A 27,655-nucleotide genomic window follows, 5' to 3' on the forward strand; every position below is an offset into this window, starting at 1 on the left:
CTCGTTTTGGTGATTATCTATTTGAGCTTGCCAATCTCAAGCGAGCTAAAGGAGATGTTGGAATCATTAGTGATATCATATTCGAAGCTATAAGAATTCATAAAGGTGACCACTTTGATGATCATTTATCTAATGAATTACCCTCTCTAGGAAATGATGAGTCACAAGATCATGGTGAACATGGATACTATGATGATGATGATGATAGTGACTTCGATATTGATGATGCAATGAGACATTTTGGTCTTATGGCAAATCTTCGGGGATATGAATCAGGAGGAAAGGAATGGGTTCTTGATAGTGGATGTACTGATCATATGACCGGAGATGAAGAGATGTTTCGTGAGCTTGCTGAAAATGACGGCCCTCGAAAATATGTCACCTTTGGTGATAATTCAAAGGGTAAAGTGGTTGGCCTTGGTAAGGTGGCCATCTCACATGATAGTTCCATTCAAAATGTCATGCTCGTTGAATCTCTCGGCTACAACTTACTTTCAGTATCTAGACTTGCTGATTTCGGTTTGAATGTCCTATTTACTGAGGTAGATTGCCAAGTATTTCGTCGAGACAATCATAAAATGGTCTTTACCGGTATGCGTAGAGGTGATCTTTACATTGTCGATTTCTCTAAAAAGGCACAACCTAAAACTTGCTTTGTTGCTAAATCCTCAAAAGGTTGGTTGTGGCATAGACGACTAGGTCACGTTGGCATGAGAAACCTTGACAAGCTTATTAAAGGAAATCATATCCTTGGAGTTAACGATATCATATTTGATAAGGATAGACTTTGCAGTGCTTGTCAAGCAGGTAAACAGGTTGGAGGAAGGCATCCCGTGAAGAACATCATGACCACAAGAAGGCCACTCGAGCTACTTCATATGGATCTTTTTGGTCCCAACGCCTACAAGAGTCTCGGTGGAAATTCTTTTGGTCTAGTTATAGTTGATGATTTTTCAAGATTTACGTGGGTGTTCTTTCTTAATGAAAAGTCGCAGGTCCAGAAGATCTTCAGAAACTTCGCTAGGAAGGCCCAAAATCAGTTTGACGTGAAGATCAAGAAGGTTCGAAGTGAAAACGGAACGGAGTTCAAGAACGCAAATGTGGACACCTTTCTTGACGAAGAAGGGATTTCACACGAGTTCTCGGCTACGTACACACCTCAACAAAATGGAGTTATTGAGAGGAAGAACCGGACGCTCATCGAAATGGCAAGAACGATGCTTGATGAATACAAGACGCCGAAGCACTTTTGGGCAGAAGCGGTTGAGACAGCTTGTCACGCAACAAATCGCTTGTATCTTCACAAGCTACTCGACAAGATGGCATACGAGCTCCTCACCGGTAACAAACCCCAAGTTGGATACTTTCGAGTATTCGGCTCAAAGTGCTACATTCTTGATAAGCATCGTCGTTCAAAGTTTGCTCCTAAATCTCATGAAGGTTTCCTACTTGGTTATGGCTCAAACTCTCACACTTACCGTGTCTATAACAATTTCACCCGAAAGGTTGAAGAGACGGTAGATGTGAAGTTTGATGAATCTAATGGCTCGCAAGTAGAGCAATTGCCAATTGATGTAGGAGACAAAGACCCTTTAGAAGCAATCCAAGACTTGTCCATTGGCAAAATTCGTCCAACGGAGGTGAAGGAGAGTACTTCATCCGTCCAAGTGGAAGCTTCTACTTCACGACAAAGTGAACCAAGAATTGGCACGGAAGCATCCACAAGTGGGACACACCAAGATGAAGAAAACGAGGAAATACATCAAGGCGAACATCAACAACCTCCTTCTCCATCACGACAAGAGAACGACAACGTCAACAATGAAGAAGACCAAGAAGAAGAACAAGATGAAGAAGATGTTCAACAAAGACCCAAGCAAAAGCTCTCACGAGTTCGAGCAAGAATTGCCAAAGATCATCCCGTCGAGCAAATCTTAAATGATATACAAACCGGGAGAATCACTCGCTCAAAGACTCGTTTAGCTAACTTTTGTGAAAACTATTCATTCATCTCTAGCATTGAACCTATGAAGGTTGAAGAAGCATTGGAAGATCCGGATTGGATAAACGCTATGCATGAAGAGCTACACAACTTTGAGAGAAACCAAGTTTGGACATTAGTTGAGAAGCCCGACAACAACCACAACATCATTGGTACCAAATGGGTGTTTCGCAACAAGCAAGATGAAGATGGACAAGTGGTTCGCAACAAAGCACATCTCGTCGCCCAAGGATACACACAAGTCGAAGGTATGGACTATGGTGAGACATATGCTCCCGTTGCTAGACTTGAGTCCATTCGCATCTTACTTGCCTATGCTAATCACCATAATGTCACCTTGTACCAAATGGACATCAAAAGTGCTTTTCTAAATGGTGAAATAGAGGAGGAAGTTTATGTCAAACAACCTCCCGGTTTTATCAATCCTAAGAAACCAAATCATGTTTACAAACTTCACAAAGCTATTTATGGTCTTAAACAAGCTCCTAGAGCATGGTATAAATGCTTGACCAAGTTCCTTACTACAAGTGGTTTTGAAATTCGTAAAATTGATTCTACTCTTTTTACTAAAAGGGTTAATGGAGAACTATTTGTATGCCAAATTTATGTTGATGATATCATATTTGGTTCAACTAACCCTCTCTTTAGTGAAAAGTTTGGAAAGCTAATGTCAGAGAAGTTTGAGATGTCTATGATGAGTGAACTCAAATTCTTTCTCGGTTTGCAAATCAAGCAAACTAAGGAAGGTACATTTGTCTCTCAAACAAAGTACACCAAGGACTTATTCAAGAAGTTCAATATGCAAGAATGCAAAGGTATGTCTACACCCATGCCTACTAGTGGACATAATGATTTAACCAAAGATGGTGAACTGGTTGATCAAAAGGTTTATCGCTCTATGATTGGTTCATTGTTATACCTATGTGCTTCACGTCCCGATATTATGCTAAGTGTGTGCATGTGTGCACGATATCAAGCTGCTCCTAAAGAATGTCATCTTAAGGCTGTGAAAAGGATAGTGAGATACTTAATCCATACACCAAACTTTGGCATTTGGTATCCTACGAGATCTTCTTTTGATCTCGTTGGCTATTCCGACTCGGATTATGCCGGAGACAAGGTTGATAGAAAGTCCACTTCGGGTACTTGTCAATTTCTTGGTAGATCGCTTGTGTCTTGGTCTTCCAAGAAACAAAACTCGGTATCCTTATCCACCGCCGAAGCGGAATACATTGCCGCTGGTTCATGTTGTGCTCAATTACTTTGGATGACCCAAACTCTTAAAGATTATGGGATCTATGTGAAACATGTTCCACTACTTTGTGACAATGAAAGTGCTATCAAAATTGGTCATAATCCTGTACAACATTCTCGAACTAAGCATATTGAAGTTCGTCATCATTTCATTCGAGATCATGTTGCTAAGGGTGACATTGATCTTAAGCATGTTCGCACCGATAAGCAATTAGCGGATATATTTACTAAACCTCTTGATGAGAAAGTGTTTTGCAGGTTGAGAGGAGAATTGAACATCATTGATGCTTCGAACTTGGAGTAGAAACTCCATTGGATACATGCAAGACATGAGCTTATGACTAATCCATGATATATCTCTTATGATAACTATCTTATGTCTTGGATATATTTGCACCTTGCATGTTGTCTAACCCATGTAGGTGCTTGGTTGAATCTAATTCCATGAGATTGTGACTCACTCACATCTTGAGCAATCTCTACATCACCAAGACTCTACACAATGGTGGTTGAAGACAAGGAAGCACAAAACCATTCAAACATATCCTTTGACAAATTCTATGTTGAGCTTCATGATTGTCATTTTTGGATACACAAGTGTTCTTCCTTGCAAGAACTAACCCATGTAGGTAGATGAAGTCAAAATCCAAGTGGTACTCTCAACTCTTGATGAGCTACATCAACCTTGAGCACCCACGCAAGTTCAACTACATGAGCAAGAACCACACCACCACCCAAGGTATGTTATTCCATCTTAGAGAAGCTTTACTCCAAGACATGAGTCAAAGCAACTCAACAAGATGTGAATACATCAAGATGCTTAAATGAAAAATGGTAACCCCATTTTGAGCTTAAACGATGAGTATGACCTATGATCAAGTGTTCTCACTTGACTCCTAAGTCAATATACTCTAACATAGGTGACTATGTCACCGCCCAACTCTAGATGAAGTTCTCTTGTGTTCTTTTTGTGTGCATCTCATGCATGTTTAGTTTCTTTCTCTTTTTCAAAAACAAAAAAAACTCCATCTAGATTTTTCAGTCTCTTTTCTTTCTGTTTATGTTCTGCATTTTCTGCATTTAATTCCTTGCAAATCCTTCAGGTAATTCATTGCAAATCTTTGTGAGATCCTACATGTCTAGTGAGCTGAGGTGACAAGTGTTTTTCTCTGTGTGAACTCGGTTTCACCGACTTGTAATTTTCGGTCCAACCGAATCTTTTTGGTGCCACCGAAACATACCACTCGGTGCCACCGACTTCGCAACAGGAAAAACAGTTTGCCACTTGTTCTATATTTCTTATGATCCAGCTCTACTCAATGAATCTTGTCCTCTACAAGCATCACATTTTTATCCATTGCTTTGTGCTGAGTCTCAAGGACCAAACCTATACGACGGATTCCAGAAAGCCCTTCTTGGAAATTGATGTCAAAGGGGGAGAGAGAGATCACATCAAAGCTTGTAGGAGAGAGAGATCACATCAAGGGAGAGAAAAAGTCTCAAGGACCAAACCTACAAGAGAGAAAGTATTAAGGGGGAGAGAGAGACTTCCAGGGGGAGAGAATACCCAAGGATCCCAGATGTCCCAGATGCTTGATGCTTGATGTTCAAGAGGAGAGATGCCACATGTCTTTTTAGGGGAAAAGACATGTTCATTTGTATCTTTCAGCTCTGATTTGCTGTTCCTTATCTTCTCCCAATATCCCATGTAAGATTCTGGGGGAGCAAGACACCTAAGGGAAAGAAATCAGTCAAATTCATTGCATATCTTTACTCTTGGGGACATGTTGAATCCAATGTGGTACCTTGTACTCACTCTCTACATGCCATCCCAGTCTTGGCATTCTTGTGGTTTCTTTTGTGTGCTCTAGCTAGTGGATGTACATGTGTTATCTAACTTTGTTTGAGCAGGTTCATTCCATCCTAAGCCAACTCAAAGACTACACGGTAAGTGTATGCATCAAAATCATGAGTATGAGGAGTTCTTGCTTATGTACATACTGTTTGCAAGAAGGACTCATGAGCATGAAGGTATTTTCCTTGATAATCTTTTACTCTGATGCATATAGCCAAGATACATGTAACACTTTGCCTACTCTGTCATGATTATGCTCTCACATGCTTCTATATTTTATATTCATATGATTGCATTCATGTAAGGGGAGCCTATGCTTGTTGCATGTCCTTCCAAAGCTTTACTTGTTGTTCTTTATATCCTTATCTAAAGCTTTGATGTATGTTGCCATCAATTACCAAAAAGGGGTAGATTGAAAGCACAAGTGCTCCCTAGGTGGTTTTGGTAATTGATGACAACATATCTCTTGTTGGACTAATGTTTCTATCTAGTATGTTTCAGATAAGTTCAACAATGGAGTGGCATGGACTAAAGGTTGTGGGAACTCCTTCAAGATGCTAAGGACAAAGGATTGGCTAAAGCTTAAAGCTCAAGACTCTTCATTTTACATTTTAGTGATCCAAGATCACATTGAGTCCATAGGGAAAGCCAATACTATCAAGGAGGGATGAGGTGTTGCTTAATGAGCCTCTTGATTCATGTGCTTAATGATATGCTCCAAAATCCTCAGCTACTTTCCCACTTCCACAAATGACCTAAACCCTAAGCCAAACTCGGTCATACCGATTCTTTCTATCCGGCGCCACCGAGTTTCACTTGTCATAAGCCACTGCCAAACTCTAGCAATTCGGTTCTACCGATAGGGATCTCGGTCTCACCGAGATGGGATTGCAAACTCTCTGTTTCCCTTTCGTAACTTTTCGGTCTCACCGAAAGAGCGAATCGGTCCCACCGAGATTGCAATGTAAACTCTCTGTTTCCCTTTTGTAACTTTTCGGTCTCACCGAAAGAGCAAATCGGTCCCACCGAGTTTGCCTGACCAACTCTCTGGTTAGCTTATTACCAAACTCGGTCTCACCGAGTTTGTGTAATTGGTCTCACCGAGATTACGTTATGCCCAAACCCTAACCATATCGGTCCTACCGAGTTGCATGTCAGTCCCACCGAAAATCTCTAATGGTCACTAGGTTTACCTTTTCGGTCCGACCGAGTTTGTTGATTCAGTCCCACCGAGATTGGAAAACTGTGTGTAACGGTTGGATTTTGTGTGGAGGCTATATATACCCCTCCACCTCCTCTTCATTCGTGGAGAGAGCCATCAGAACACATACACAATTCCAACTCATATGTTCTGAGAGAGAACCACCTACTCATGTGTTGAGACCAAGATATTCCATTCCTACCATATGAATCTTGATCTCTAGCCTTCCCCAAGTTGCTTTCCACTCAAATCTTCTTTCCACAAAATCCAAATCCTATGAGAGAGAGTTGAGTGTTGGGGAGACTATCATTTGAAGCACAAGAGCAAGGAGTTCATCATCAACACACCATTTGTTACTTCTTGGAGAGTGGTGTCTCCTAGATTGGCTAGGTGTTACTTGGGAGCCTCCGACAAGATTGTGGAGTTGAACCAAGGAGTTTGTAAGGGCAAGGGGATCGCCTACTTCGTGAAGATCTACCGCTAGTGAGGCAAGTCCTTCGTGGGCGATGGCCATGGTGGGATAGACAAGGTTGCTTCTTCGTGGACCCTTCGTGGGTGGTTGCTTCTTCGTGGACCCTTCGTGGTTGGAGCCCTCCGTGGACTCGCACAACCATTACCCTTCGTGGGTGGAGCCCTCTGTGGACTCGCGCAACCGTTACCCTTCGTGGGTTGAAGTCTCCATCAACGTGGATGTAGGATAGCACCACCTATCCGAACCACGGGAAAAACATCCGTGTCTCCAATTGCGTTTGAATTCTCCAAACCCTTCCCCTTACATTCTTGCAAGTTGCATACTCTACATTCCGTTGCTCATATACTCTTTGCATGCTTTCTTGATATGTATTGTGTATGTTGAAATTGTGCCTAAAACTCCACTCAAACCAAAAAGGCCTAAAAAGTTCAACTTTAGCACTAAGTGTCTAATCACCCCCCCCTCTAGACACATCTACTTCTAGATCCTACACAAGGAGAGCACGATACACCACCACGGGCCTGGGTTGCCTGGCGCGCCCAGGTGTATCTTGGTGGTCGTGGGCCTCTGTTTGCGTTGATTCTAACTCCCAAAAATCAAAAATATTGCAAAATAATTCTCCGCAAATTTTTATCGCATTTGGACTTCGTTTGATATGGATATTCTGTGAAACAAAAAAACATGCAGCAAACAGAAACTGACACTGGGCACTGGATCAATAGTTTAGTCAAATAAATCATATAAAATGTTTCCCAAAGTATGTAAAAGTTGTATAATATTGGCATGAAACAATAAAAAATTATAGATACGACGGAGACGTATCAGGTTGCATCGTTGTTGAGGAGCACCCCGTGCAACAGCTTCGAGAGGGATGTGTGTGAGCATGTACGGATTGAGCTCGCAACAAACCCTCTTGTGAGCTCACGTGCATTGTGCACAACAATGGTGATGACGGGTGGGAGCCAGGAGGTAGAGAGAGAAGAGGAGGGGTGGTGCTCGATAGAGGCGTGTCCATGACGGAGTGTTCCCTAAAGCCGTGGGAGAAAGATAAAGTGGCCCAAAAAGCAATGAATGGAGGAGGATAAGGGAAAGAAGGGATAAGGATGGGATGGGTGACGACGAACGCGAACAATAATGAGGGAGATTAATCAGTCGATGTCGATCGTTTCCCATAATGATAAGTAGTCAGATACGAAGATTTCTTTTTGCAGGAAAGATAAGAAGAGTTGTGTATAGGACTCAATCTCTATTGACGAAAAAAGAGGAAGATGATTGGTTTATTTTTGGGAAACATTCCAAATCGGCTGAATGATCTCGCTCTAGATCTTTTGCATCGCAGAGTGGGCTCATGGCTGGTGGCCCCACGCACCTCCGAGTGCTGCTTTATCGCATTCATGTGTGGGGCACCCTCCTCCACTCAGTTTTCCCGAATGTGATCTCTTTCTCGTTAGCTTCTTCCTCCTCGACGCACCACACATTCAGGCTACATCGCGCTAAGCTTAGGCCACAAGCAGCCACAGAGGATCCCTCTCCCTAGGGCGAACTACAAACTACGTGTTGTCGCCCTGCTACATCGATTTGCATTGCAAAGCGGAGATGACTTGTTGTTGCGGGGGGAGGGGAAGGGTACGAGCAGGCCATCCACCGATGCTTTGAAGTTGAAGCCGTGCTGCGATCAGTGAGCAAAAGTGCTACGAGTAACGGGGGCCGATGTTGTCGAGGGACGCAATGACAGACTACAAGTGGGTGGCCACCACCGAACTGAGTTGTGAGGCGCCGACAGAGATGCTACAACGTCGGCAGCAGAACTGCAACTGTTGGTCAGTGGAGCTACAACTGTGGTACGGCGATGCTGCGAGGTACGCCAATGACCGCGAAGGATGATGCAACCATGGTGCAGCGGTGCTACAACCATAGGTGGTGGAGCTACAACCGTTGTATGGAGATGATACTCGGTCCGCCGATGGTTGTGAAGGATGCTGAGACCTCGACGTGGTGGAGCTGCAACTGTAGGTAATCGGAGTTACGGACGTGGTTTGGCAATGCTACATGGCTACAAAGGATGATGCAACCTCGGCGCGGCGGAGCTACAACCATAGGCTGTAGGAGCTGCGAAGGCACAAGGATATTAGGATGGGTGCTACAAGCGTAGACAACCGGTGTCGCGAGGATGACAACGGTGAGTGCCGGAGCTGCGTTGAGGGAGATGTGTGGTGGTGCTACGAGCTCGCTTGATGGATGTTGAAAGATCTAGTGGCGGTGGCAGCCCGACCAACCATCTGCTATGACCGGTGCTACGACGAAACATGGTGGAAAACATTCTGGAGCACGCAAGTGGGGGGTTGTAACTGAAGGAAATATGCCCTAGAGGCAATAATAAAGTTATTATTTATTTCCTTATATCATGATAAATGTTTATTATTCATGCTAGAATTGTATTAACCGGAAACATAATACATGTGTGAATACATAGACAAACAGAGTGTCACTAGTATGCCTCTACTTAACTAGCTCGTTGATCAAAGATGGTTAAGTTTCCTAGCCATTGACATGGGTTGTCATTTGATTAACGGGATCACATCATTAGGAGAATGATGTGATTGACATGACCCATTCCGTTAGCTTAGCACACGATCGTTTAAGTATGTTGCTATTGCTTTCTTCATGACTTATACATGTTCCTATGACTATGAGATTATGCAACTCCCGTTTATCGGAGGAACACTTTGTGTGCTACCAAACGTCACAACGTAACTGGGTGATTATAAAGGTGCTCTACAGGTGTCTCCGAAGGTACTTGTTGGGTTGGCGTATTTCGAGATTATGATTTGTCACTCCGATTGTCGGAGAGGTATCTCTTGGCCCTCTCGGTAATGCACATCACTTAAGCCTTGCAAGCATTGCAACTAATGAGTTAATTGCGGGATGATGTATTACGGAATGAGTAAAGAGACTTGCCGGTAACGAGATTGAACTAGGTATTGAGATACCAATGATCGAATCTCCGGCAAGTAACATACCGATGATAAAGGGAACAACGTATGTTGTTATGCGGTCTGACTGATAAAGATCTTCGTAGAATATGTAGGAGCCAATATGAGCATCCAGGTTCCGCTATTGGTTATTGACCGGAGACGTTTCTCGGTCATGTCTACATAGTTCTCGAACCCATAGGGTCCGCACGCTTAACGCTACGATGACAGTTATATTATGAGTTTTATGTTTTGATGTACCGAAGGTTGTTCGGAGTCCCGGATGTGATCACGGACATGACGAGGAGTCTTGAAATGGTCGAGACATGAAGATTGATATATTAGAAGCCTATGTTTGGATATCGGAAGTTTCCGGGTGAAATCGGGATTTTACCGGAGTACCGGGAGGTTACCGGAACCCCCCGGGGACTTAATGGGCCTACATGGGCCTTAGTGGAAAAGGAGGGAAGCAAGGGAAGTGTGGGGCGCCCCCCAAGGCCCAAACCGAATTGGTTTAGGGCAAAGGGGGTCGGCCCCCCTCTTTCCTTCTTCCCCCCTCCCAAGTCCTAATCCAACTAGGAAAAGGGGGAGTCCTACTCCCGGTGGGAGTAGGACTCCTCCGGCGCGCCTCTCCCCTTGGCCGGCCGCACCCCCCTTGCTCCTTTATATACAGGGGCAGGGGGGCACCTCTAGTGACACAAGTTGATCAAGTTGATCGTCTCTTAGCCGTGTGCGGTGCCCCCCTCCACCATAGCCCACCTCGATAATACTGTAGCGGTGCTTAGGCGAAGCCCTGCGTCGGTAGAATATCAACATCGTCACCACGTCGTCGTGCCGACGAACCTCTCCCTCAACACTCGGCTGGATCGGAGTTAGAGGGACATCATCAGGCTGAACGTGTGCTGAATTCGGAGGTGCCGTGCGTTCGGTACTTGATCGGTCGGATCGTGAAGACATACGACTACATCAACCGCGTTGTGCTAACGCTTCCGCTTTCGGTCTACGAGGGTACGTGGACAACACTCTCCCCTCTCATTGCTATGCATCATCATGATCTTGCGTGTGCCTAGGAAATTTTTTGAAATTACTACGTTCCCCAACAGTAACATCCCAAATTTTCAATTTGAAATGTTATACGTAGGTCATTCATGCATATCATATTTTATTTGCTTTTCGTTTCACGGTCCTCAAAATTCTAAGCAACTCAAGGGCCCTTAGAGAGAGTTGGGGATTTCACGGTTTTCATATTTGAATTTTATCAAATATCGAAACGAGGATCAGTTGTTTTATTATTTTTCTCTCCGAAAATATTTCATATTAAAATATATGAGAGGAGATAATATGACTTCTCCAAAATAAACGGAATATTGGAGAAAAATATTAAAATCAACTTTTTGATTTTATTCAGATTTTATTGCTATTTTATTTGCATAGGAAAAATTTATGCATTTTTCAAAAATTGCATTTTAGGCCAAGAAAATGTTCACCTTGTTTTAAATATTTTACTTAGACGGTGAAAATTTGTTTTGGTATTTTTAGATTTTCATTTATTTTTCTAGAATTTCTTTTCGGCGGAATATGTTTAAAAAAAGATAGAAAGCCCGCCGGACCGAACTGGGCCGCGGCCCAGCTGGCCCAGCCAGCCCCGCGCCGCCGTCGTCTCCGAGCCGGACTCCTCGAGGGACTCCGAGCCGCCGCCGCCATGGCCTCGCCCCCTCCTGCAAGCCGCCTCCCCTCCCACTTTAAAAGCCGGACCCGCCCCCTCCTTGGAGCCCCAAGCCGCCACCGCCGCCAGCCCCCGTAGGCCGCGCTGCCAGCCCCGCCGCCTCGCGCCGCCGCCGCACGCCGCCACTCGCCGCCTGCTGCCGCGCTGCCCTCCGCCGCCCCACGCCACACCCCGCCGTCGCCCGTGCCACCGCCCGCTCGCCGGAAGCTGCCGGAGCCGCGCCGGAGTTCGAATCTCGCCGTACGATTTTTTTCGGTTTAGGTAAAAACCGTTGGTTTTTAAAAAAAAACCTAGTTACGTTTTCTAGACCGGTTCGTTGATTTTCTTGGTTTAGTTTATTTAGCGGACGTTCGTCCGTGCGTCCATTTTAACGAACGGTTTTCGCCCGTTTGTCACAGACAACGAACGTTCGTTCGTTAGCCTGTTCGTCCGTTTTTCTTTTTCTCGGGTTTTTCGTGATTATTGTCGATCGCGATTTCTGATCCGATTTTCGTTTTAGTTTATCTTTTCGCTCGTTTATCAGAATCAGGCGATTCAAGCGCCTAGATCTTCGTCTCAAAGCCCTCTTTCTGTTTAACCAACTTGAACAAGATTTTGGTACTGTAAAATTTGACTTTAGTCCAGATAGTAATCGGATCTTGTTTCTTTCACAGTTTGAGTTTCGTTGCTCCGTTTGATTTGATTCTTTTTGCAAACTGGAGTTCTTAAGTTGAACTTTCTGGTATATATTCTTATTTGAGTTTACTTGTGCATCTTTGTTTGATTGCTTATGTATGCTATTGTTTGTCTGCGATAGAACACTCGGAGTGCGAAGCGTGCTACTATGAGTCTCTAGGTTTCACGGATCATTAGCAAGGCAAGTAACACTTTGATCATACCCCTTTACTACCCAGGTTTTATGCATTAGTTCCAATCCTCAAACACTGCATGATTAGGATGTGATTAATTTGTGGGTTTGGGAAGTAGATGATGAGGTAGAACCTATTACCTGTTTTATTATCAAACCCTCGGGAGTTACCTCTATGTTGCTTATATTGCTATGCTATACTCGTAGACGTGGATTGGGTTTGAGTGTATCCATGACAGATGTGAGATTGTTAATTAATGGTTCAACTTAAGATGGCAACTTTAATACACATCTGGGTGCATTGCTTGTTTGGGCACCTGGAGAATCCAGTGTTGTCCTAGGATATCCCGGAGTACCTGTGTGATCATCCTACGGTCCGCCACCCAGGCTCGAAGGGATCTTAAGATTATTCATGCTAGAAACTTCCGTGTGCAGCCACAAGCCATTATGGGCTCTGGCATAGTATGAGTAAGTTGTGTGACCTCTTTCAGTGGTTGGCTAGCAGATGTAGAGGGAAAGTAGGTGTAACTGTCCACCCAGAGTAAAGAGAGAATGCTTCTGAAAGACTGTGTCTCGGTCATCCATTTCTCAAACATCATGTAGTGCGAGAAATCCAACGGAGGAGATCGAGTCTTGTGGGGAAAAGTGCACAAACCTCTACAGAGTGTACAACTAATCATGGTTAGCCGTGTCCCCGGTTATGGACATCTTGAGTATCTAGTACTTGGATTTTCCTATTGTATCTCATCACTCTAAATTAATTTGTTGGGTTAATGAACTACTTTAATTGGGATTGAGTTGGAGGAACCTTCTCAATGTTGTTTCAACTACCATGATAGTTAAAATAAAACTTATTCCTTTGTTGTAGGAAAAAATTGGCTTTTCGCAAAAACATTATAACCATACAACCTCCACCAGCCAAATATGCATATAGTGTTAGCATTATTTCTGTTCATTGCTCTACTGTGTTACATTGCCAGCATATTCCATGTGCTGGCTCGTTTTCGGGCTGCAACATATCACGTTGCAGACTCTTCAGACGAGGAGTAAGGTTCGCTAGGTCGTTGTCGTGCAGCTCAGCTATGCCGTTGGAGTTGATGGACTCACTTTATCTTCCAAGCCTTCCGCTGTTATCATATTAGATGGCCTTAAGCCATATTTATTGCAATAAGTTCTCTTTTGGAGACATTCGATGTAATAAGTGTGTGATTGCTACTCTATTATAAATCCTTCGAGTACTGTGTGTGTCAGCATTACCGATCCAGGGATGACACTAAAGCACAGAGACTTGACCGTATGAGGTCGGGTCACTACAGGGGTGTTGCAGGGGCGAGGACGACTGCGACGTGGTTAGCTCGCCGGGGGGGGGAGGGAAGGGGGAGGCAACACAAGAGCGTGAGCGACGGGGAGGATAGGGACGTGACCTCCGGGAAGAGTATGAAGGCCGAAGAGAAGGGAAGGACAACCATCAAACGACTATGCTGCGAGGTACGCCAACGACCGCGAAGGATGATGCAACCATGGCGCGGCGGTGCTACAACCATAGGTGGTGGAGCTACAACCGTGGTATGGAGATGATACTCGGCCCGCCGATGGTTGTGAAGGATTCTGAGACCTCGACGTGGTGGAGCTGCAACTGTAGGTAATCGGAGTTACGATCGTGGTTTGGCAATGCTACGTGACTACAAAGGATGATGCAACCTCGACGCGGCGGAGCTACAACCATAGGCTGTAGGAGCTGCGAAGGCACCAGGATATTAGGATGGGTGCTACAAGCGTAGACAACCGGTGCCACGAGGACGACGACGGTGAGTGTCGGAGCTGCGTTGAGGGAGATGTGTGGTGGTGCTATGAGCTCGCTTGATGGATGTTGAAAGATCTAGTGGCGGTGGCAGCCCGACCAACCAGCTGCTATGACCGGTGCTACGACGGAACATGGTGGAAAACATTCTGGAGCACGCAAGTGGGGGGTGTTGCGGGGGCGAGGACGACTGCGACGTGGTTAGCTCGCCAGGGTGGGGGGAGGGGAGGGGGAGGCAACACAAGAGCATGAGCGACGGGGAGGGTAGGGACGTGACCTCCGGGAAGAGTATGAAGGCCGAAGAGAAGGGAAGGAAAACCATCAAACGACTATGTGTGTTGCATCTGATGGCTCCTGAGGGGAGCGATCCGTCGACCGACGGAGAGTGCCCTCCTTAAAAAAGAATCTTTCTCGATTCTAAATTGTACTAGTACGTGTTAACGCATCGCACACTCGTTACACAGAACACCTCATACGCTTGATCAACACATTGCTCGGTGGAAATGCGGAATGCACCTACAACAGAGTTTTGAATCCTACTGTTTAGGCGCTATACAGACTCTACATGTCTCTTTGTATTTCGTCTTTTTTTTGGTTTGTGAGAGAGGACCTTATTTAGCTGTGTGCATCTTAATTATGCAGAGACCGGATGTAATACTTAAATATTCGAAGTAATAAAATGCCTCTTTGAAAAACAGAGTTTTGAATTTCCCCAAAGCTAAAACAGAGGAAGCCCCAAGGCAAAGAACCCACCCTTGCTCTCCGTGTCCTATCGGCACGTCGCGCCCCTGACGTCACCCGCTTGTGAGGCCCGGCACCACATCTTGTCGCTGTTGCCCGCCGCAGGGCGCACCACTCCAAAGAGCCCAGTAGTCCATCAAGCACACACGACACACACATATGGCTCTAGCCAAGAAAACAATCTGGCTTTTGCCCGAGCAATAATTCCAATCTTGTCTCACGCTACACAGCAGTCAAACAGGGAGGAGGGATAGCTAGCGGTCGAAACGGGCGCGAGCGTGAAGCCATACAAAAACGGCATTAATCCACCGTGATTCCAGCTACTTTGTTCTCCACCTCCTCCCACCGCTTCGTTCCTTTCAAGTCTCCGAGGGCGACCCTCTCTCTTCTTCTCACTCCAGCTCCAGTCCTGTGCTGGTAGTTATTGGTGAGTGCTACGTTGCTAGCGTGGGGTGTGACAGCACTGCACGGCGAAGGCTGGGCACGGTGGTTCGTGTGAGTGGCAGGCATGAGGACCGGGGGGATGCTGTGCCGGTCACAGGCGGCGACGGCGGTCTGCGTGCCGGGCGACGCACGGTCCATGGTCGTCGGGCGCCGCGCCGACCGGACAATCGCCGAGGACGCGCGCACTCTCCACGACGTCAGGTACGTGCGCCTTGGTGCCGACGGAGCCGGCGCCGCGCTTGTCTCGTCCAGGCGGGTGGCGCCGCCCCAGCCGCCGCCCATGTCGAGGAGGCGCGGAGCGCCGGTGGCCGTGACGCTGCCGATGGTGACCAAGAGCCCCGTGGAGACGCCGGCGCGGGACACTGCGGCGGCTAAGCGGACACCCGCCACTCCTACGGCGGCCGTGGCACCCGGCGACCAAGTCCTCCAAGTACGTAGCCCCCCGACCAGCCGTATTCTGCTCCAGTACTTAGTGTCTTGTTTGCACATTTTGTTTACAAACATCTGGTCACCACGAGAGGATATCCACTGGTTGATTTCAATCAACAGTTTCACATCAGCATAAGGACAAATCCTCGCGAACTCCTTGTGCTGATTGCACGCAGAAATCAGAAATGCACCTCTCACAAGCATACGCATTTCAGTTTTTTTGGCCTTTCAAACGTGTAATGCATTTGAACTATCATATGTTGAAAATTATAGTGCAAAATTGTAGTAACTGTGATGAGCCGGGCCCTTGCCCCAGGGCCCGGGATGCATTTACTCGGTAATTAATAGTAGCAGTAACTTCCGTCCATCAATACGGTGAAGTCAAAACTGAAGATATGGTAGTATGTGTGGGATACAGTAAAAACATTAACGTCAAATAAAGAAGCAAAAAGGACTAGGCTGGAGCACAGCGGAAGGTCACAAGCGGTCCAGATTGCAGCACAGTAGGTATGTCGGACAACAGTGGGAGATTACGAGCGGTCCAGATTACAGCACAGTTGATATGTCCTTTTACAGATGGAGAGCAGTGAGAGATTATATATAGACAAGCAGAAAATTTAAAGAGATTAGTACTAATTAGCTTGTGGACAATAGGTGCCGTCCAATGCAGGTTAGAGCAAGCTGTTTTTGCCAACAAATTTAATTTTGGTCAAGGTAATAGATAGCTTAGATAGAGATGCATTTGCTGTTTGTGTTTTGTGCTTAATTGCTGGAGATGTGATGCTCTTGTACGTACGTCCACAGGTGGTCGTGATGAAGGTGGCTATACACTGCCAGGGGTGTGCAGGGAAAGTGAGGAAGCACATCTCCAAAATGGAAGGTATGTACTATGTGCCAGGACTAGCATTAACATGTGTACCAAAATTACAAAAGCTTGCTATTTTCCATGTGGATTTTGCCATCCGTGGTAGTCTCGAAACAGTCATCCACCCCGCTTTATATTAACAAGGCTACATGGCAAATCATACAAAGTAGGAGCATTGAGGTAGTCTTCAAGAGCTCATCAACAAAAATACAAGACGTGGCAGCGCGGGGGAAGGGGATGTAGGTGAGAACGAATTATATATACCTAAATAGTTGATCTCCGCCAACTCCAATTCTCTTAACATGCAACTATGCCATCATGCATGACCTAAATAATTGATCCCCACCACTAACCACAATTCTCTTAGTAACATTCAAATATGCCATCTCATCATGCCAACGTGCATCAAAAAAGACCCATATTAAAATGCCCCATGCATACTACTCATATGTAATAAATATTCCACAACTATGGAATATTCAAATGTGTACTAAATTATATGTTAGTTTCAATTTAGTCTAAATACTAATGTTTCGTACTAACAAATCTGACTGAAATAATTTCAATAAATTCCGGCAGCAACTTGTGCGGCATCGTGTCCAGTTAATAGTAGTGTGTGTGATTTTCATTTAGCATGTGTTCCCTCACACTTATGTCTTCGATATCTCAGGTTGCATTAGTCTCAGTCTACTAAACATGCATGCACAACACCATAACGATAACTGAAATTTTCTTTCCTAGATTAATACTTCGTTTGATTTCTTCCCACCTCTTTGTATCTTGTAGGTTCTCGCAAACAAAGTTTTCTTTTCTGCTTAGCTTTTCTTCATATGCTTAGATTATTTCGTATAGCTGCTCGGTTAAAATCCCACGCTTGAGAGTTGAAAGCACCGACATAAATATCAATTACTCTCTTTGTAAAGAAATATAGATCTCGATTTCTTTACAAAGCGAGTAGTTTTGAAGTACAGCGACTATACTCAGTACAACTCCTAGCTGATTCCAACGCTACAATCTACTCCATCCGTTTCAAATTACTCGTCGCAGAAATGGATGTATCTAGAATTAAAATACATCTAGATACAACCATACATGCGATAAGTAATTCGGAACGGAGGGAGTAGTGCCTAAGTTTGGAAACGAAAACAGGTATACACTAAAGAACTATACCAACGACGGGTGGTAGTATGTACTCCTTTTGTAAAGAAATATTTCTTTACGCGCTTATATTTTCTTTACAGAGGGAGTATCTAATTATTCTGTGTACGTACAGAAATTACCCTAAATGTACCAACGAGATCCAATGTGGAGGGCGGGGGAGCCCCGTGGACAAAATATATACGAGTAGTAAAATGGAGCCCATCCGAATGCGACACCACAAATTCATTCCCGACGAGATTCGGATCGTGGTCACCCGGGCTGCGCCATTGGGCACTGCCGAGTTCCAACATATCCATGTGACATCACAACTGGTCTCGAACAGATCTTGCAGCTTGCACTTGCCCATCCACCACCCTTCCTACTGCAGAGTCTCTGAAAAGGCTCTTTCTCTGTGGAAAGTGCAAAACACTAGTTGAGCAGCCTTTGAAAATTCATACGTTTCAGAAACCTCACATGCCACATACATCTTTCCAAAACCCTGAATAATTCTCGCGGTATATGCCAAACAGAGTGACGTGCATGCATACATATAAGAATATCGTATATGGATTGGCAGGTAGGCAGGTACTCCCTCCGTCCAATAATATAAGATCGTTTTGCAAGCTGTTTTAGCTCACAAAATGACCTTAAATTATGGGACCAAGGGAGTAGCTACGTTACAAAACTGTGTCTATGTTGCATGTTTCTGCGCAGTGAGGTAGCTATCTAGGCTGTATGTCTCCAGCGACTGTCAAAAAAAGTAAAGACTGGTGACTGGCGCATGCATGCATGCGTGAAGCTAACGTGTTGGCATGGGGTAGAAGTAATTCTGTTGGTTCATGCATGCTTGTTTGATGGACCGCTGGGTCGGGTTGTTTTCACTGACTGCGTGGAAGCAATGCATGTGTGCAGGGGTGACATCGTTCAGCATCGATCTGGAGAGCAAGAAGGTGACGGTGATGGGTCACGTGTCCCCGGCGGGTGTCCTCGAGAGCATCTCAAAGGTCAAGAAGGCTGAGCTGCTCATGTGAATCTCCTCATCGTCCATCCTACCCAGCATGAAGTCTTATTAGCTGAATTCGGAAAAGAAAAGAAAAGACACTTCTCACCGGCTGACAATGGGATCCACCAACAGATAAATAAACTCGAGCTTAGTATTTGTACGGATTTGTACTAAATGGCCCATTGGCAAACTTAATTCGCTCACTGAACTCCATAAAACTTATATCGGAATCTCGCCCCTCTTGTTCGCGTCTATCAAAGGGGCGCCTAAATTGCATGTTAAATTACCATGCTTTTTCCCTAAGGTGTATTTGACTTTTATCGGTTCACGGTCGTCGGTTACGCCGCAGATGTGGCATGGGCCGAAGACGGCATGTCCTAAGGCGTGACACTTATTTGAACACCTCGCTTTCAATTGGAAAGAATCCAAGAAGCTTTACAAGACCTTATTTTTTGGGTTATAATATTGGACGATCTGATTTGTGTTGTACTAGTTGCCAAACCATTAAGCGAAAATTCACAGGAGCGCTCGTCCTTGTCTGGTCTCGGTATCTTGCACGGTCGTTTGTCATATGGATCCGACACAGTGTACATTCGTGAGGCAGAACTCGATCAATGCTACATCGAGTTGGCCCACCTTGCACGATAACGTCGTCACTTCGGTGCTGGACCTGACGACCAGCTCTCCTTGTATCCGCGGCCCAGTTCAGGGCCATCCGTTATGTGCCATCCAATGCTCTCGGCGTCGGGCCCAGAGGAAGAGATCTATCACTCACACTCCACTAGTGTGGTGGTGCATTTTTCAGTTATCTCCTCGAGCACACTAACCCTATCAATGGTGAACCAACAGCCGCTTCAAGATCCGGTTGCGCTCCCCATCCTGCCATGCTTGGACTGCGCGTGGGATATAGTCACCTGCGTCGCTAGCGGCGTTTCTACAAGTGTGTGAATCACAATGTAAGCAATCTATATTTTTCAGTTCAGGGACTTTCAACCCCATTCAGCCACCTAGGGTGTGTTTGGTTATCATCTCAAATACTGCCTGCATTGCATACTTGTCCCAGCTCAGTCTAGCTGCGCAAAAACATGCCAAAAACCAATATCTGTATGTTGTTTTGTCGCATGCATTGCATCAGTGGCCATTTAAGGGCAGGTTGCTTGATTGCACCACTACTGCAGGATGCTGCTAACGCGACACTACGATTAGAGACTCTTCGAAAAAACTGTGTGCGATGCAATAATCGCAAATGGTGGTGTAAAAAAACCGTCAAAAAAGATGCAAAACGTTTGCGATGGTGAAGCCATCAAACACGGTTTAGATTTTAGTTGTGTGTGCGATGCAGGGCATACGGTTCAGTCCAATGAACTGTTTGCGATAAGGCGGAACAAAAGAAACGGACAGCCTGATGAAGGCGTGTGCGATATACAGCATATGGTTCACTCGGATGAACTGTTTGTGATTAGACAGCACAAAAGAAATAGTCAGCCAAATCAAGATGTGTGTGATTGAGGGCATACGCTTCAGAAGGATTAACTGTTTGCGATTAGGCAACATAACAGAAACGGGTCAGCCAGATCAAATTGTCTACGATTAATGACATACACTTCACATGAATGAACTGTTTGTGATTAGCCACAACAAACTAAAACAGTTAGATAGATCAACGTGTGTGCGCTAGACGGACACACACATTCTAATTAAAAGAAGCGTGCGTGATGGTAATAACGAGCGCGCATGGTTGTTGGAACAAGACATGTGCTGACATTGCCTATTGCGGTGCACCCTTTGGTGCAAACGCCACGTACGCGGCCGAGAAGGCGTACGTGCCCACGTTACGCCTTCCGGGAATAGTGCCACACTTATAACCGTCACTAAATTTTGAGCATGCGTCCCGTCACATTCCAAATTATAAACCTGTTCACACTGATCAAAACCTAAACAGTTTCCCACTTATGAGCGTATTACTACTCGGTTATAAATACTACTACTCCAAGATGACTGCACATTCCTCCTCAACTCCTCATCCATAAAAACAAAGTCATTAATCATCGTTCCCTTTGCGTCTGCCATGGCCAGCGTGAGTTCTGTGTCGAGAGATTGCCACCAATGAGATGCGAGCATGGAAGCGGAAGCACGAGAGATGTCCCGCCTCGCCGCGAACGCAGCCGACATGTCTCGCCGCATGGCCGTAGCAGCACAGAGGTCCCGCCGCGCCGCCGAAGCAGCACAGAGGTCCCGCCGCGCCGTCGATGCGGCAGACTGGTCCGGCCGCGCCGCGGAAGTAGAAGAGATGTCCCGTCGCGCCGCGAATGCAGCAGAGATGTCCTCTCGCACCGCGGTAGCCTGGGAAAATGTCTCGCGGGCAGTCGAGGACTCTTACAGGTGCATGCATGCGATCGTCCATAGCCAGATGGATCAGATCTCTGGCTGGGCGAGATTGCAGGACAACATCAAAGCCTCTTTTGCGGGCTTCATCCGGCAACTAAATGAGAGCAATGCGAAGCTTCGGGCCAAGTGCAACCTGCTGAGGGCGAAGATCGTCAGAAGTGCGGAGCAGTAGGATGAGACCGCGACCTTGTTGAAGAGGATCGGCGTCATCGTCGAGAAACTGATGGACGAGAATGCCATATTGTGCATCGAGCGCGGAAGGCTGGTGGAGGAACCCGTGGATGCTCTCAAGCAGCATCTTGAGGACAAGAAAGAGCTCATCGCCACTCGTCGTGGAGACTAGTTCTCACGGCCTGCGGCAACGTAGAGATTAGCGAGGCAGATCATTGTCTTCCTTCTTCTTTTGCCCTTTTGTATTTCGGGCGTTGCCGCATGTGGCTTTTTTTAATTATGTTCCTAAATATGTAAGACAATCATTATCCACTGTCATCGCCCTTATATTCATCATGATTGCTATAAGTCGCAGTTGATGCTATATAGGTCCGTTACATCAAGATCCGTGCAAAACTTTCTTTTCAGATTTTCATTTTCTCTCTTAAATCACAGTCCAGTGAGACACATAGCCACGCCGTAGAACTGGGGCTTGGGCACCATTAATGGAGACGTTGGGAGGGAAGTGCGCGGCAGGTAGCGGTCAAAGGGCTCTCCTCTCGATGAGCATGCGTAGGGGTCTGATCGCACCCCTCCCGTACTCAAATAGCTACCCCGCATGGCACCTCGTAGCCAATAAAAAAGGGACGCATGGCGACACGTAAATGGTAAGTAGAACGCCCACGGTTTCAATAATATTTGTGTTTCCAATTTGTAACGTGACAACACTTGTTCCAAAATAACTTTGTTGATTGTTAATGTGTGCGCCTTCGCAAATCAGACAGAAAAATTACCACAGCATGTTGGTGCCATGTCATGACACCATGCCAAGTTTCATGATTTTCAGGCGTGTTTTTGATTTACAGGAATTAAAAAACCAAGTTTCTCAATCTTTCCGGCCGAGTCACGCGCCCAGATGTTTGAATTTCATTCTCATTTCTTGCATGGGACCTAGAAATTCACCCAAGGACACACATGTGATTTTTCAAACAACTTTGGTGCACTGGAGCCTGTGCTTGTAGTTCAAATTTGAATTATGCACATTAAATGCGCAGAAACTCAAGTAATGTATAAAAAGGCCAAACGAACCCGAAATAATTCCAAAATTTAGCACAATACTTCTATTTGGTATAATTTGCCTGTGTAAAAAAATTAAGACGGGAGAAGGCAGTGTACGTATCTCGTTTCGCACACGAAGGTGACACGTTCCCTCTTGGAACCACGAGCCTTCTTGAAGGAAGCTCCGGTTTGCAAGAAGCTTACACCAAAGCTTGTCCCAATTCGGCCAAAAAATTTACCGCGGCATGTTGGTGCCATGTCATGACACCATGCCAAGTTTCATGATTTTCAGACGTGTTTTGTATCTACAGGATTTAAAAAAACCAAATTTCTCAATCTTTCCGGCCGAGCCACGACACCCAGATATTTGAATTTTATTCCCATTTCTTGCATGGAACCTATAAATACACCTAAGGACATACATGTGATTTTTCAACCAACTTTGGTGCACTGGAGCATATGCTTGTAGTACAAATTTGAATTATGCACATTAAATGCGCAAAAACTCAATCAATGTATAAAAAAGGCCAAAGAAATCTGGAATAATTCCAAAATTTAGCACGATACTTCTATTTGGTCTAATCTGCCTGTGTAAAAAATTAAGGCGGGAGAAGACAGTGTACATTTGTCATTTCGCACACGGAGGTGACACGTTCCCTCTCGGAACCATGAGCCTTCTTGAGGGAACCTCCGGTTTGCAAGAAACTTACACCAAAGTTTATCCCAATTCGGCCTAAAAAATTACCGCAACATGTTGGTGCCATGTCATGACACCATGCCAAGTTTCATGATTTTCAGTTGTGTTTTGGATTTACAGAAGTAAAAAACAAAGTTTCTCAATTTTTCCGGCTGAACCACGACACCCAGATGTTCTAATTTCACTCACATTTCTTGCATGGGACCTATAAATACACCCAAGGATACACATGTGATTTTTCAACCAACTTTGATGCACTAGAGCATGTGTTTGTAGTTCAAATTTGAATTATGCACATTAAATGCGCAGAAACTCAATCAATGTATAAAAAGGCCAAATAAATTCAGAATAATTCCAAAATTTAGCACGATACTTCTATTTGGTCTAATCTGCCTGTATAAAAAAATTTAGGCGGGAGAAGGCAGTGTACGTATTTCCTTTCGCACACAGAGGTGACACATTCCCTCTCGGAATCACGAGTCTTCTTGAGAGAAGTTCCGGTTTGCAAGAAGCTTACACCAAATCTTGTCCCAATTCGGCCAAAAAATTGACTGCAGCATGTTGGTGCCATGTCATGACACCATGCAGAATTTCATGATTTTCACGCATGTTTTGCATTTACAAAAATTAAAAAACCAAGTTTCTCAATCTTTTCGGCCGAGCCATGATGCCGAGATGTTTGAATTTTATTCTCATTTCTTGCGTGGGACCTATAAGTACACCCAAGAACACACATGTGATTTTTAACAAACTTTGGTGCACAGGAGAATGTGCTTGTAGTTCAAATTTGAATTATGCACATTAAATGCGCAGAAACTCAATTAATGTATAAAAATGCCAAACTAACCCGGAGTAATTTTAAAATTTAGCACAATACTTCTATTTGGTCTAATCTGCCTATGTAAAAAAATTAAGGCGGGAGAAGGCAGTGTACGTATCTCGTTTTACACACGGAGGTGACACGTTCCCTCTCAGAACCACGAGCCTTCTTAAGGAAACCTCCGGTTTGCAAGAAGCTTACACCAAAGCTTGTCCCAATTTGGCCAAAAAAATTACCGCAGCATGTTGGTGCCATTTCATGACACCATGCCAAGTTTCATGATTTTCAAGCATGTTTTGGATTTACATAAATTAAAAAAATCAAGTTTCTCAATCTTTCCGGCCGAGCCACGACGCCGAGATGTTTGAATTTCATTCTCATTCCTTGCATGGGACATATAAATACACCCAAGGACACACATGCGATTTTTCAACCAATTTTGATGCACTCGAGCATGTGCTTGTAGTTCAAATTTGAATTATGCACATTAAATATGCAGAAACTGAATTAATGTATAAAAAGGCCAAATGAACCCGGAATACTTCTATTTGGTCTAATCTGCCTGTGTAAAAAAATTAAGGTGGGAGAAGGCAGTGTACGTATCTCGTTTCCCACACGGATATGACACGTTCCCTCTCGGAACCATGAGCCTTCTTGGGGGAAGCTTCGGTTTGAAAGAAGCTTACACCAAAACTTGTCCCAATTCGGCCAAAAAAATTACCGCGGCATGTTGGTGCCATGTCATGACACCATGCCAAGTTTCATGATTTTCAGGCGTGTTTTGGATTTACAGGAATTTAAAAACCAAGTTTCTCAATCTTTTCGGCCGAGCCACGTCGCCCAGATGTTTGAATTTCATTCTCATTTCTTGCATGGGACCTATAAATACACCCAAGGACACACATGTGATTTTTCAACCAACTTTGATGCACTGGAGCATGTGCTTGTAGTTCAAATTTGAATTATGCATATTAAATGCGCAGAAACTCAATTAATGTATAAAAAAAGCTAAACGGACCCGGAATAATTCCAAAATTTAGCACGATACTTCTATTTGGTCTAATTTTCCTGTGTAAGAAAATTAAGGCGAGAGAAAGCAGTGTACGTATCTCGTTTCGCACACAGAGGTGACACGTTCCCTCTCGGAACCATGAGTCTTCTTGAGGGAAGCTCCGGCTTGCAAGAAGCTTACACGAAAGCTTGTCCCAATTTGGCCAAAATATTCACCGCAGCATGTTGGTGCCATGTCATGACACCATGCCAAGTTTCATGATTTTCAGGCGTGTTTTCGATTTACAGGAATTTAAAAACTAAGTTTCTCGATCTTTTCGGTCGAGCCACGACGCCCAGATGTTTGAATTTCAATCCCATTTCTTGCATGGGACGTATAAATTCACCCAAAGACGCCCATGTGATTTTTCAACAAACTTTGATGCATTGGAGCATGTGCTTGTAGTTCAAATTTGAATTATGCACATTAAATGCCCAGAAACTCAATTAATACATAAAAATGCCAAACGAACCCGGAATAATTCCAAATTTAAACACGACACTCATGTACTAGTTGCATGTTCACTGTCCGTAAATGTTCTATCAATTCAAACACCATCCTTTCCCTTCGTAACACCATTTTGTCTTTCAAAGCATAATGAAAAAAATCAGGTATTCCACAAATAGTTTACTAGAAAGAATCGTGTGGGATGCGATACAAAAGATCTTGGCGCACCGTCTTGTCTGGCTTACGCAGGAAGGTTCGTCATCTACAGTCCACCGCCCCTGCTTGAACGACACTTGCACGCCGGTTTCTCGCGGCACCAAGCGAAATTTTTTTGCCACCACGGAATTATCTATCTCCCCGCCCCTCCCTCCGACCAAAAGCCACATTTCCACTGTTCTCCTTGCTTTCCAAGTTCAAACCTTCACTACTGCTTACTGGCAGCTCAGCCTCCTCGCCGGCGACACTTCTTCTTGCAGCGCCGCCTCCTCGCCAGCTACCCTTCTTCTTGTAGCGCCGCCTTCTCGCTGGCGACCCTTCTTGCAGCGCCGCCTCCTCGCCGGCGACCCTTCTTCTTGCTGTGCGGCCTCCTCGCTGCCGACCCTTCTTCTTGCTGTGCGGCGCCGACCCTTCTTCTTGTTGCGTGGCCTCGTCGATATGGTCAGGCAATCCACACCCCACCCACACCATCCTTCTCCTTTGCCGTCCCACATGCCCCGACCGATGGAGCAACACCTTCCACCGAAATCACTGCCCCTCCTCCAATTAAGCGCCGCCCACAACCATTTTACACGCAGTATAACGTGGAGCTAATTAGCATGCAGCCGCACGTGCGCACGAGGTTGCTATGGCTGCCATGCGTGTCGACCGCCAGATCTTGGAGGAGCACCTCATCTTCGAGGCCACCGTCGACACCGCCATGTGGTTGTCTACTTTAAAATACAGTTCGTGCTGCTTTCTCGAGGCCACCGCTAGTGCCTTCTAGTGATTTGTCCTATGTAATGTTAATATGCAATCTGATGTTCAGTTAACAGTTTGGTCCTCTAAAATGTAATGTTCCGTTAACGCTTTGGTCCAGCAATTGCTACATTTCGTAGTACTGTTCTCAAGCATTCTTTTTTTGTTCATTGTCTTATCTTTTAGTACATGTTTCCATTGTGCAATGTCATGCTCAGTTAACAATTTTGGTTCATTTGGTCTTCTGTCCATTTAACTGTTTGGTTCAGTTCTACAATTTGATTTTCATTTGCTGTGGGTACAATTTTGTATTGTTATGCATGTGACACCAATCGAATTTGGATGTACTCAATACATATTCTACTGATAGTATGGAAACTCAGTTAACCTGATCAAGATCTTCCTTATGTGTGTTGCAGGGAAACAATGGGAGACACTGTGGTTTACCATCGAGGTTTGTTCAAGCAGGGTCCTTTGGCTAATAGCACATTATTGTGCAGTTGCAGGAATCATTCTAATATTTAGGTTTCTTACAATTTGGTCTTGCACAAGTAGGTCCTGCTGTTAGAGACTTAGACCCACTGTTTGACCCATTTTGCATATGGGGAAATGAGATGTCCATGAATATCAGTCAAGTCAAGAAACTCAGAAAGATTGTTAGGATGAAGAAACTTGCGATGAATAACATCAAGATCTTTGTTTGCACAGTGAATAAGACATCCGTCAACTATAGGATGGTACCAACTTTTTTTACCTTGTTTTTACCCCTTGCGCCATTTCAAAATTTACAACAGCGATTTAGGCATAGCTTTGTTTTCAGTACTTTCCAAAGAAGTTCACCGATGATTACCTATCAAACCACCTGCATGGTCAAGAGGCAAGGAAGGTATTCATTCAACACCCATGGTACAATATTGAAGTCTTGCTGAAGAGGACAAAGGTGTTGGAAATATGCCCTAGAGGCAATAATAAATTGATTATTATTATATTTCCTTGTTCATGATAATCGTTTATTATCCATGCTATAATTGTATTGATAGGAAACTCAGATACATGTGTGGATGCATAGACAACACCATGTCCCTAGTGAGCCTCTAGTTGACTAGCTCGTTGATCAATAGATGGTTACGGTTTCCTGACCATGGACATTGGATGTCATTGATAACGGGATCACATCATTAGGAGAATGATGTGATGGACAAGACCCAATCCTAAGCCTAGCACAAGATCATGTAGTTCGTATGCTGAAGCTTTTCTAATGTCAAGTATCATTTCCTTAGACCATGAGATTGTGCAACTCCCGGATACCGTAGGAGTGCTTTGGGTGTACCAAACGT

General features: G+C 44.8%; 1 protein-coding gene across 1 annotated transcript; it reads left to right on the forward strand.

Moving 5' to 3' along the window:
• The first annotated feature begins 15,063 nt into the window (after nucleotides 1-15,063).
• LOC125520642 (protein SODIUM POTASSIUM ROOT DEFECTIVE 2-like) lies at nucleotides 15,064-19,052 on the forward strand. The gene is made up of 3 exons (XM_048685608.1): nucleotides 15,064-15,745; nucleotides 16,549-16,624; nucleotides 18,662-19,052. The coding sequence occupies exons 1-3, from the start codon at nucleotides 15,380-15,382 to the stop codon at nucleotides 18,778-18,780; spliced, it is 561 nt and encodes a 186-aa protein (XP_048541565.1). The 5' UTR covers nucleotides 15,064-15,379; the 3' UTR covers nucleotides 18,781-19,052.
• Nucleotides 19,053-27,655: the final 8,603 nt, after the last annotated feature.

This window comes from Triticum urartu, chromosome 1 (assembly GCF_003073215.2).
Source record: "Triticum urartu cultivar G1812 chromosome 1, Tu2.1, whole genome shotgun sequence".
Lineage (NCBI taxonomy): Eukaryota > Viridiplantae > Streptophyta > Magnoliopsida > Poales > Poaceae > Triticum > Triticum urartu.